This window comes from Ranitomeya variabilis, chromosome 6, assembly GCF_051348905.1.
Source record: "Ranitomeya variabilis isolate aRanVar5 chromosome 6, aRanVar5.hap1, whole genome shotgun sequence".
Taxonomy (NCBI): Eukaryota; Metazoa; Chordata; class Amphibia; order Anura; family Dendrobatidae; genus Ranitomeya; species Ranitomeya variabilis.
The window spans coordinates 11335311-11348790 of record NC_135237.1 but is presented as its reverse complement, the minus strand read 5'-3'; the positions used below and the strand labels follow the sequence as shown (position 1 = coordinate 11348790).

The following is a 13480-nucleotide window of genomic DNA, read 5'->3' as shown; positions in this document are numbered from 1 at the left end:
GATAATTAAGAAGAAAGCGTGGGAGAAGTAAAAAAGAAGGTGAAGGGCGTGGAAGTAGTGAAACATCAATATCTGACATAAAAAAAAAAAAAAAACATAGTCAAATTCTTTCTAACGCCGAACTTCATAAAAAAAAATAAAAAATCCTGCTATTCTATTACATTGGGCTAAACCTCTGTCCCTTTAATATCTCCGCCACGTCCCCCAATACATCCTACAATATTCTTAGTTGTTTTCCTTCATGTAGAATGAACCTACAAGTGTATAAAGGGTTTATTTTAATTCCGATATTTTCGTCCCATTGACTTGCATTGGGATCGGGTATCGGTATCGGATTGGATTCCGATACTGTGACGGTATCGGCCGATACTTTCCGATACCGATACTTTCCGATATCGGAAAGTATCGCTCAACACTAGTTACCAACCAACATACCTTAGTGCTTGATTATCTTACTGCTGCGCAAGGAGGAATGTGTCAAATTATAGGTCCTGCTTGCTGTCATTACATAGATCCTCATTTACATTTACAAGTCAAATTGGATAATATACAACGACCAAGAGAAAAATACCAAAGAGATAATAATGAGAATAGAGATAGTTGGTGGTCCAATACTTTATTTTTAATCCTACTAATTGGTTCCAAGGTATCGGGGGATGGTTAGTGGGAATTTTACAAGGCGCTTTTCAAGTTATATTGCTTATTGTTTTAATATATATAAGTATTAAGATAATCATGTGTTGTGCAAAATGCTTTGTGAAAAAAAATCAATCAAATGTGATGACTCCTTACATAAAATATCGATATTTATATGAGAAATTCTTCTGCACAGCAAATGTTGAATTGGTTAATTTATCCAGTATTGGTAATGGCTATTTTAATAATTCTATTATCTGTGTGGAATTGTTTCATAGCCTTTAAAATGTTTTGTAGGAAGCCAACAGTACTCATGGTGACCTACAGCAACAAACCAATTGATCAAGGACCGAATGTGATACAAATATATCCAATATGTAAGGGACGGTGATGTACATAACAAGAGAGTTCACTGTGTAATAAGAGATATCAATATACATATTAAAGTAGACTATGTAAGATATATGTGTATGGCTATATATATGTGGAGACACGGGGATCGGCGGGCATCCAGGTCCGTGTGATACCAATGGGACAAGATTGATTGTATGGATTAGATAGGTATCCAGACATATATAGTGATCAATATGGTTTCTTGCTTTAGAGTATGAGTACAAGGTTATTATCAGACAAAATATGGCTGCAGAAGGAGAATAGTCTAGTTGTACAAACCAAGAGTATAATAACCTTGAAAAAAGAACTAAATAAGCTGATAAGACCCTCGGAAAAACAACTGCGCATGACCTTAAAACTAATCACGCGGTAGAAGGTTCTGGAAGTCTTCATTGCGCATGACAGTGCGTGATGAATTATATAACGATGATTTTGTAGAATGTACTGCGCAGAAGTGGATATAGTCAGATAAGAATATAAAAGAATGGGGATGATTCAGTGAGGTAGGAACTTTCTTCAGACAGGTGAAGCAGACGTGCTGGCCGTCTTGATGTTTTCCCGGCATTTTCCTCCTCACTGAATCGAGGTCCCTCCAATTGAGGAGTGATGCTACAACAGCCGGTGATGTATTGATGCTTATTCATTCCTATGTAATTTATTGTATGTTTATGACATGACTCTGATAGTCACTGTATATCCTTTAATTCATGCTTAAAATTGCTATTATATATGAATAAAATACTTTGTTTTTCACAAGAACTGTTCTCCGTTGTGCCTAACTTGCACATTAGTGAGTGAGCTGTAGGTTTCAAAAATTTGAGTGGGTAAGACAGTCAGCTAGCCGGAACCGCATGGACCAGGGATCTCGTCCCACCGCACGCCCACTCTCTCTTTAACGTGAGCATAATGCTACTTAGACAACACAGAGTTAGGGAAAACAGTGTGGCAATGCTTTACTGAACCACAAAACAGGCAGATAACACGTAGAACACTCCTAGCAAGATATCCCAAGATTGTGCACATTAGAATCTGACCCTTCCGCTGACTCGCCGGGATGGCAGCTGTTACTTCAGAGCTTCCAGGATCGACTACCCCACCTGTGGCACACACACACAGAGAGGTGGTAACGAGAAGCGTTGGAAGATGACAGTCCATTCAGGTACAAATTCAGTTAACCGGAGGGTCACAACCTGGCTTCATCTTCCAGGGTCGATTACCCCACCTGTGGCACACACACACACACACACACACACACACACACACACACACACACACACACACACACACACACACACACAGTAGGTAAAAACAAGCTTAGAAAGATGACAGTTTATTGAGGTATAAGGCCGTTTGACCCGAGTCACAACCTGGCAGGTCCCAATGCTGGCTTTCTCCAAAAGTATCAATGGATTTTTGATGGTCATTGGAGCAGATCTGTATTCTGCCGGCTGGGGCTGAAGTCCCCTAAGCTGGAAATCCTGTAGAATAATGAATCTGTGTCCCTCGTGATGGAGCCATGATGCATTACCTGCAGTCCTGTAGAGTCCCCTGGATGTCTTAGCAAAATCTCTGGCTGTCTCTCAGTCTCTCTCTCTATAGAGGCATGTAACCTCTTTTTATACTTAACAAGTGTCCTTCATTCAGTATTTACATAAAGGGTAAGAATGGAGATGAGATCAAGTAATATTACTTGATTATTTAATCTACTTGCATAGTTTTTCCTGCTCTGTTTTTGAAGTCACCAAACTATCTGGCTTACACAATGCATAATTAGAATATCAGTAAACATCACTAGTCATCAAGGATAAGATTACAATATGTTATATGAAATTTCAATATTACATGCTTACAGGCTTACACAAGCAAAAGTCTGTTTTCTTGACCAACACAAATTCAAAAGTCAACATATAGATAACAGTCTATTCATCTTGGTTTGCAAAAAATAGTTATCCGGTGAAATAAGATACAATGCTGTGTCTCCACAATAGATATGCAAAATGCAAGCAGGAACAGCGTATACCGAATGACAACCAAGTACCGGGAATTGTATACAGGAACCTCTGCACAGCATATGGGCTAAGTCCCCCTAAGTCCAGGTGGGAGATACCAGAGAAAGTGCTGGAGAATGAAAGGGCAAAAATCCTGTGGGACTTCAAGATCCAGACGAATAAGCAGGTGTTGGCTAACCAACCAGACATTGTGATAGCAGACAAGGATCAGAAGACAGCAATGATAATAGATGTGGCAGTGCCAAATGACAGCAGCATTAGAAAGAAGGAACATGAGAAGCTGGAGAAGTTCCAGGGCCTCAAAGGAGAACTGGAGATGTGGAAGGTGAAGGTAACAGTGATTCCAGTGGTGATAGGAGCACTTGGAGCAGTCACACCCAAGTTGGAAGAATGGCTACAACAGATCCCAGGAACAACATCTGAGTTCTCTGTCCAGAAAAGAGCAATGCTGGGAACAACTAAGATCCTGCGCAGAACCCTCAAACTCCCAGGCCTCCCTGGTAGAATGAGAAATGACAACAAAGACCAACTCCAGTGGGGGGTGAGAAGAAAGTTTTTATGTTTTATATTTGTAGATTTATAGCCATTAAAAGAGGGGGGCCCAGACCCTTTTCTTGCACCAAGCTGTCAGTGCAACCCCCTGGTCTTGTGACTATTAAGATGTGATTTCTGTGCAAAACATTTCCCACATTCTGAACATGAATATGGCTTCTCTCCTGTATGAATTTTCTCGTGACAATTAAGCTGTGATTTCCAAGCAAAACGTTGCCCACATTCTGAACATGAAAATGGCTTCTCTCCTGTATGAATTTTCTCGTGACAATTAAGATATGATTTCTGTGCAAAACATTTCCCACATTCTGAACATGAATATGGCTTCTCTCCTGTATGAATTTTCTCGTGACAATTAAGATATGATTTCTGTGCAAAACATTTCCCACATTCTGAACATGAATATGGCTTCTCTCCTGTATGAATTTTCTTGTGAAAATTAAGCTGTAATTTCAATGCAAAACATTTCCCACAATCTGAACATGAATATGGCTTCTCTCCTGTATGAATGTTCTCATGTATATTAAGATATGATTTCTGTGCAAAACATTTCCCACATTCTGAACATGAATATAGCTTCTCTCCTGTATGAATTTTCTCGTGACAATTAAGCTGTGATTTCCAAGCAAAACGTTGCCCACATTCTGAACATGAAAATGGCTTCTCTCCTGTATGAATTTTCTCATGACTATTAAGAGATGATTTATGTGCAAAACATTTCCCACATTCTGAACATGAATATGGCTTCTCTCCTGTGTGAAATCTCTCATGCCTACTAAGTTGTGATTTATTAATAAAATATTTCCGGCATTCTGAACATGAATATAGCTTCTCTCCTGTGTGAAGTCTTTGATGTTGATTACGATTAGATTTATGAGTAAAACATTTCCCACATTCTGAACACGAAAATGGTTTCATTCCTGTGTGAAGCCTTTGATGTTGAATAAGAGTTTCTTTAAAAGAAAAACATTTCCCACATTCTGAACATGAAAATGGCTTCTCTCCTGTGTGAACTCTTTCATGAGAATTAAGATATGATTTCAGTGAAAAACATTTCCCACATTCTGAACATGAGTATGGCTTCTCTCCTCCTGTGTGAATTCTCTCATGATTATTAAGCTGTGATTTCTGTGCAAAACATTTCCCACATTCTGAACATGAATATGGCTTCTCTCCTGTGTGAATTCTCTCATGATAAGTAAGATGTAATTTATGTGCAAAACCTTTCCCACATTCTGAACATGAATGTGGCTTCTTCCTTGTAGGATGGCTTTTATCTTCAGCATTTCTTCTCCGACTTTTATTTTGCTTAACAATCTTTGATGGAGTAGGAGATATTTCTTCATTAAAATCATCCGATGATCGATCTCTGCTGTCAAAGGCTGGGGGTATATCTAAGATGTCAGAATGCTGTGTACATGTATCTTGTGTGATACTAGAATTATCTGCTTGAAATTCTAAAGATATCAGATATCCCTCGGAGCTCCCGATACAGTCATCTGCCAAAAATAAAAGGCATGTTATTATTTTTGAAAAATATAACCTTAAATATATCTAAATATAACAAATATTTAAGGAAAAAATCACATACAAATTGCAAAGTAGCAAAACTATTATTAATTGTCTAAAGAGTCGTTTACTTGGGGGTGAAGACAGAATAAGCAATCAATTCTAATAATGTTCATTATTGTCCAGTGTGGAATCCTGCTACCCACTGTACTACTGCCGAGTGAAACAGTTGTCGTGTGTCAGTAGATCTGTTCCAATGTGCCAGAATTACTGTGGGCGCAGTCAGGAGATGTATAATTATTATTATTTATTATTATAGCGCCATTAATTCCATGGCACTTAACATGTGAGGAGGAGTATACATAAAAAACAAGTACAATAATCTTAATCAATACAAGTCTGACTGGTACATGAGGAGAGAGGACCCTGCCCACGAGGGCTCACAATCTACAAGGGTTGGGTAATGACACAGCTAGTCGTGCAGAGATTTAGTTGAGCGGTGGTTACTGCAGGTTGTAGGCTTATTGGAAGAGGTAGGTCTTCAGGTTCTTTTTGAAGGTTTCCACGGTAGGCGAGAGTCTGATATGTTGTGTGTGATGGTGTGATATGCTATGTGGGTATCATTTTCTGTATATTTCTATTTTACTTATTTTCATGGTGTTGAGTTGTTATTTGCCATGTGATATTCTCCTCACAGTTCTGTATTGTTATCTGTCCACAAGGTCAGTATAATGTTGTTTGCTAATATGCTAATGACATGTTGACCTAGCTTGTTGAAACAATGAGCCCCTGCGACCCACCCCTCTAACCTGTGAATGGGGAGGTCAGACATAGATCAGTCTTGTTTGGAACCATGAAGTGAAGAAGACAGCATGTAAGAGAGAAGGGGAAGCATATGGACCATTTTTTATCCTCTGTATGCTGGATTGTTGGACTTTTATCCTGTTACTGAACTGCATTCGTGTTCTGGACTGCTGTATCCTCAGTGTGGTGGATTATATGGACCTTTCGTGTTTTTGCCTAAATAAAGGTTCTGGAATTGTTCACTATTCTCTTGCTCTGTTGATTGTGTGATACCGGAGAAGGAACCTGTGACATTGTGGTAGAGAGTTCCAGAGTAGGGGTGATGCGCGAGAGAAATCTTGTATTCAATTGTGGGAAGAGGAGATGAGAGGAGAATATAGAAGGAGATCTTGTGAGGATCGGAGGTTGCGTGTAGGTAAGTACCGGGAGACGAGGTCAAAGATGTATGGAGGAGACAGGTTGTGGATGGCTTTGTATGCCATGGTTAGGGTTTTGAACTGGAGTCTTTGGGTAATGGGGAGCTAGTGAAGGGATTGACAGAGGGGAGAGGCCGGGGAATAGCGGGGGGACAGGTGGATTAGTCGGGCAGCAGAGTTTAGAATAGATTGGAGGGGTGCGAGAGTGTTAGAGGGGAGGCCACAGAGCAGGAGGTTACAGTAGTCAAGGCGAGAGATGAAAAGGGAATGGACTAGGGTTTTTGTAGATTCTTGGTTGACAAATGTACGGATCCAGGAAATATTTTTGAGTTGAAGGCGGCAGGAAGTGGAAAGTGCTTGGATATGTGGTTTCAAGGAGAGCTCAGTGTCAAGGATTACACCAAGGCAGCGAGCTTGCAGTAATATCTATAATGCAGTGTATGTGCGCACACTGCAGACTGATTAATGTGAATTGTGCGGTACACGCTGCTGCCATCTACTGGCTGATGTGTGCATAAGGACGTTACACATTCAGCCCCCCCTCAAGAGGCTGCCATTGAAATAGTGGGAGAAGCCTCCACGCTCAGTGCGGACACTTCCTGTAAGGAGGTACAAACTAGGTTTGCCCTGTCTAGTCCAGGGAGCCGTGAGAAGCACTACAGTGAGAAGCGTCTTACAGTTGGGAGAGATCAATCTGAACGTGTGCGCTCCTCCTTGCATTGTTGTTATAGCCTGATGAAGGTGGTGGACTTTGAAATGTAGATAATAAAAAGGAACCACTTTATTTTTCCTTTAGCATTTCTAATGACTTATCCTTAGTAAAAGTCATCAAGATCAGATCAATGGGGATCCAACACTCAGCACCACCACCCTCAATCTGCTGCTACCAGCTCTGCAGCATACAGAGCGGAACAGCACAGCCCTGGAACTTTCTATTCTGAAAGGTTTGGTTTGTGTCATGTCTCACCATGCATCACTATATAATCACCATCCCCACGGTGAGGCATGGTGGAGGAAGCATGTGCTTTGGAGCTTCTCTTCTACAGCTGGGGTTTTAGTCATGATGGACTGGATTATGACAGTAAAAACAAGAGGGTTCCAGCAACCGCTTGATAGTGTGGAATTAAAACATGACTTTCAATTGGAAATATTAAAAATTAAAGAAAAAAAAAACATACAAAATTGAAGGAAGAAGGGTAGGAAAACATAGGAAGAGGGGGGAGGATAAAAGGACAAGAGTTACACGTTTCAAACTATAACGCAGTTAGTCCTGACAATAAAGGTGTCCGAATGAGATGCATATATAGCAAACAGGAAAAGGAAAGGACAAATGGAACATGTGGTGCAAGTAGACAGATGTTGTCTTCCAAATTGTATTTCAATCAGTCTATATATAGGGCTGTGCTCAGAGGAGAAAACTCAATTGAACAGAGAAAAGGGGGAAAGTGTGTGTGGGGGCAGACAATGCATGTAGGATACTATATCCGAACAGTAGATGTGGTGAAAAAACATCTGTGAAGTGCATAATGTTCATAACTGAATTAGTGACGATATGGCCCCCAATGGAAAAATATCGAAAACATCTCAAGAAACTGTATTTACAGCAAAACCCATATATCATAAGGTAAAAATAAAATCACGATGTTTGGGCATTGTCTAAACAGGGCTTTTGTGTCCAAATGAAGGGGCTGTCCAGGGATTACGCAGGAAATGAAACATAACATGCACGGAAGCCCAGTAACCTAATGATTAACACCAACCGAGACAAATCTCATTAGGTGAGAAGCTAGCGGTAACATCATATGTATATTAATTAGTGATGAGCGAGTATACTCGTTGCTCGGGTTTTCCAGAGCACGCTCGGGTGATCTCCGAGTATTTGTTAGTGCTCGGAGATTTAGTTTTAGTCACAGCAGCTGCATGATTTGCGACTGATAGACAGCCTAATTACATGTGGGGATTCCCTAGCAACCAGGCAACCCCCACATGTACTCAGGCTGGCTAGCAGATGTAAATCATGCAGCCGCATCAACAAAAACTAAATCTCCAAGCACTAACAAATACTCGGAGACCACCCGAGCAACAAGTATACTCGCTCATCACTAATATTAACCCCTTCCCGACCTGTGACGCCACATAGGAATCATGAAAGTCGGTGCCAATCCGACCTATGACGCCTATGTGGCATCATGGAGGGATCGCGTCCCTGCAGATCGAGTGAAAGGGTTAACTCCAATTTCAACCGATCTGCAGGGACAGGGGGAGTGGTACTTCAGCCCAGGGGGGGTGGCTTCACCCCCCCGTGGCTACGATCGCTCTGATTGGCTGTTGAAAGTGAAACAGCCAATCAGAGCGATTTGTAATATTTCACCTATGAAAACTGGTGATGGTGAAATATTACAATTCAGCCATGGCCGATGCTGCATCATCATCATCGGCCATGGCTGGATACCCTGATCTGCCCCCCCCCCCCACCAATCGCCTCCCCAGTCCTCCGTTCTGTGCTCCACTCTCCTCCGTCCCCCTGTCCGCTCCCCTGTCCTCCTGTCCGCTCCCCCCATCCTCCTGTCCGCTCCCCCGTGCTCCGATCCCACCCCCATGCTCCGATCTACCCCCTCATACTTACCGAGCCTCCCTGTGTGTGTCCGTCTGCTCCATGGGCACCGCCATCTTCCAAAATGGCAGGCGCTTGCGCAGTGCGCCCACCGAATCTGCTGGCCGGCAGATTCGTTCCAGGTACATTTTGATCACTGTGACCAAATTAAAAAAAATAGCAAATTAACCCCCCTTTATCACCCCCATAGGTAGGGACAATAATAAAATATAGAAAATACATTTATTTTTCCACTAGGGTTAGGGTTAGAACTAGGGTTAGGGATAGAACTAGGGTTAGGGTTAGAGTTAGGGCTAGGGTTAGAATTAGGGTTAGAATTAGGCTATGTGCACATGGTGCGGATTTGGCTGCGGATTCGCGGCGGATTGGCCGCTGCAGATTCGTAGCAGTTTTCCATCAGGTTTACAGTACCATGTAAACCTATGGAAAACCAAATCCGCTGTGCCCATGGTGCGGAAAATACAGCGCGGAAACGCTGCATTGTATTTCCCGCAGCACGTCAGCGTTTTACACCTGTTCCTCAATAGGAATCTGCATAAAAAACACTGGAAATCTGCGGTAAATCTGCAGGTAAAACGCAGTGCATTTTACCTGCGGATTTTTCAAAAATGGTGCAGAAAAATCTCACACGAACCAGCAACGTGGGCACATAGACTTAAGGTTAGGGTTGGAATAAGAGTTAGGGTTGGAATTAGGGCTAGGGTTGGAAATAGGGTTAAGATTAGGCTTGTGGTTAGGGTTATGGCTAGAGTTGGGATTAGGGTTAGGGGTGTGATGCGGTTAGTGTTGGAGTTAGAATTGAGGGGTTTCCACTGTTTAGGCACATCAGGGGTCTCCAAACGCAACATGGCGCCACCATTGATTCCAGCCAATCTTGCGTTCAAAAAGTCAAATGGTTCTCCCTCCCTTCCGAGCCCTGACATGCGCGCAAACAGTGGTTTACCCTCACATATGGGGTACCAGCATACTCAGGACAAACAGGACAACAACTATTGGTGTCCAATTTCTCCTGCTACCCTTGCGAAAATAAAAAAAATTGCTTGCTAAAACATAATTTGTGAGGAAAGAAAACGGATTTTTTATTTTCACGGCTCTGCGTTATAAACTTCTGTGAAGCAATTGGGGGTTCAAATTGCTCACCACACATCTAGATAAGTTCCTTGGGGGGTCTAGTTTCCAAAATGGGGTCAATTGTGGGGAGTTTCTTACTGTTTAGGCACATCAGGGGCTCTGCAAACGTAACATGATGCCCGCAGACCATTCCATCAAAGTCTGCATACCAAACTGTCACTACTTCACTTACGAGCCCCCACGTGTGCCCAACAGTGGTTCCCCCCCACATATGGGGTATCGGCGTACTCCGGACAAACTGGACAACAACTTTTGGGGTCCAATTGCTCCTGTTACTCTTGTGAAAATATAAAATTGAGGGCTAAAAAATAATTTTTGAGGAAAGAAAAAGGATTTCACGGCTCTGTGTTATAAACTTCTGTGAAGCACTTGGGGGTTTAAGGTGGTCACCGCTCATCCATGGGAGATCTAGTTTCCAAAATGGGGTCATATGTGGGGGAGCTCCAATGTTTAGGCACACAGGGGCTCTCCAAACGCGACATGGTGTCCGCTGAAGATTGGAGCCAATTTTTCATTGAAAAAGTCAAATGGCACGCCTCCCCTTCCGAGCCTTGCCGTGTGCCCAAACAGTGATTACCCCCACATATGGGGTATCGGTGTACTCAGGACAAATTGTACAATAACATTTGTGGTCCAGTTTCTCTTTTTACCCTTGGAAAAATAAAAAACTTGTTGCTAAAAGATCTTTTTCGTGACTAAAAAGTTAAATGTTCATTTTTTCCTTCCATGTTGCTTCTGCTGCTGTGAAGCACCTGAAGGGTTAATAAACTTCTTGAATGTGGTTTTGAGCACCTTGAGGGGTGCAGTTTTTAGAATGGTGTCACTTTTGGGTATTTTCAGCCATATAGACCCCTCAAACTTTCTTCAAATGTGAGGTGGTCCCTAAAAAAAATGGTTTTGTAAATTTCGTTGTAAAAATGAGAAATCACTGGTCAAATTTTAACCCTTATAACTTCCTAGCAAAAAAAAATGTTGTTTCCAAAATTGTGCTAATGTAAAGTGGACATGTGGGAAACGTTATTTATTAACTATTTTGTGTCACATAACTCTCTGGTTTAACAGAATAAAAATTCAAAATTAGAAAATTGCAAAACTTTCCTAATTTTCACAAATAAACACAAAAATTATCGACCTAAATTTACCACTAACATGAAGCCCAATGTGTCACGAAAAAACAGTCTCAGAATCGCTAGGATCCGTTGAAGCGTTCCGGAGTTATTACCTCATAAAGGGACACTGGTCAGAATTGCAAAAAACGGCCAGGTCATTAAGGCCAAAATAGGCTGGGTCATGAAGGGGTTAATGATTATGGCACTATTAGTGGCACTGGTCATAAGCCAGATTAGAAGTGATGGAAATATTCACTAAGTACATAGAAACAGCAATGAAGCAATGTATGAACGTCACCAGATTATATACGGGAGGATTGTGCCTTAACTGCTGTTTATTTTATGATTGAGAGGGTCTTGCTGTACATCAGTCACGTATAATAAATCATTAGATGTAATACATTTGTAAAAAATAATAAGTTGACGATATATAAGGGCGGATGCTTATGAGCAGGGCAAATACTAAAGGAAAAGAAAAAGGAAGAAAGAAAAATTATAAAATATTTTTTGTTTATGTGTGGATGGAAATTGATGCTGTCAAAGTAAATATAGCAGATCCGTTGTATAATTTAACCTTTTGGGAAATCTGGTTTCACGTTTTAGGATCCAGTGTGATTCACATTTGAGAAGCGCTTTTTTTTTTTTTCAATTACCGTATATACTTGAATATAAGCCGACCCGAGTATAAGCCGAGACCCCTAATTTTGCCACAAAAAAATTGGAAAACTTAATGACTCGAGTATAAGCCTAGGGTGGAAAATTCAGCAGCTACCGGTAAATTTCAAAAATAAAAATAGATACCAATAAAAGTAAAATTAATTGAGACATCAGTAGGATAAATGTTTTTGAATATCCATATTGAATCAGGAGCCCCATATAATGCTCCATACAGTTCATGATGGGCCCTATAAGATGCTCCATATTAAAATATGCCCCATATAATCCTGCATAAAGGTTAATAATGGCCCCATAAGATGCTCCATACAAAATACGCCCCATATAATGCTGCATAAAAGGTTAATAATGACCCCATAAGATGCTCCATATTAAAATATGCCCTATATGCTGCTCCATAAAGGTTGATGGGCCCCATAAGTTGCCCCATAGAATATGCCCCATATAATGATGCACAAAGGTTAATAATGGCTCCATAAGTTACTTCATAGAATAAGATGAACCATTGAATAAGTCACCACTGGCTCAGTCCCCCTGCACTTGCGATATTCACCTGTCCCCGATCCACTGACGTGCGCCGCTGTCTATTCCGGGTGACTGTTCAGGCAGAGGGTACGTACTAAACACGTAATCGCGCCCTCTGACCTGAACGTCACGGCCAGAGGATGCGGAAGACACAGCGCGGCGGTGGAGCGGCGACAGGTGACTATCACATGGCTCACCCTCCCTCGTCATACTCACCCTCCTGGCACAGTTTCTGCTTCTCCGATGGTCTCTCCATCGCCGGCGGCATCTTCCTGTATTCAGCAGTCATGTGATACCGCTCATTAAAGTAATGAATATGCACTCCACGCCTATGGGAGTGGAGTCGCATCCATATTCATTACGTTAATGAATAACTGAACACAGGAAGAGCTGCCGGCGCCGGAGACCATCTGAGAAGGGACCTTCAGAGACTGCGTCAGGAGGGGGTGAGAATGATGCTGCTCCCCCGCCGACCCCCTGGGACAATGATTCAAGTATAAGCCGAGAGGGGCACTTTCAGCCTAAGAAAATGGGCTGAAAATCTCGGCTTATACTCAAGTATATACGGTACCTCCTCATGATGGACAATTGACCCTTTCTATGACTGTGAACATCAGGGAGGATACATCTCCCTGGTGTGTGTCTAGGAAATGCCTGGATAGCCCTGACAGTGATCTTTTCATTTTTATAGAGGTGGATGATATGTCATAAATACGTTCTGATAATCTGACCTCACGCTGCCATGCCGGCTTCAGACTCTGTTCACACTGGGGAGTCTGTTGTGCAGTCTTAGACCTTCCTGTTGCTCAGCCCGAGTTTGGGCGTCGGTGGTGGTTTGTTCACTGATGTTCAGCTTGGCAGGAGGTAACTGTTTGATTAGTGGCTGAGGCTGCTGGGAAGGCCTTCACCCTCTTAGTATGGCACAGAACATTCCTGGATGCCGACTATAGCATTTGCGAGTATCTTGCATACCGGCCCTGTGTTGGTGTAGCTGTTGATACTCTAGTCTTTATTCAGGAGTTTGGTGAAGTATACTTTGTTGTTTGTTCATTTCTCTATTGGATTTGTGTTCCCCTCACCCACATATTCTGTCTTCCTGATAGGATG

General features: G+C 42.0%; 1 protein-coding gene across 1 annotated transcript in view; it reads right to left on the bottom strand.

The window, feature by feature from the left end:
- Positions 1–2300: 2300 nt before the first annotated feature.
- The window catches only part of LOC143781305 (uncharacterized), a 74888-nt gene continuing 63708 nt past the window's right edge, over positions 2301–13480 (bottom strand). Inside the window, exon 3 of the mRNA XM_077267847.1 lies at positions 2301–5089. Coding sequence (XP_077123962.1) covers positions 3666–5089 — 1424 coding nt within the window. The 3' untranslated portion in view covers positions 2301–3665. The remainder of the gene's footprint in view (positions 5090–13480) is intronic.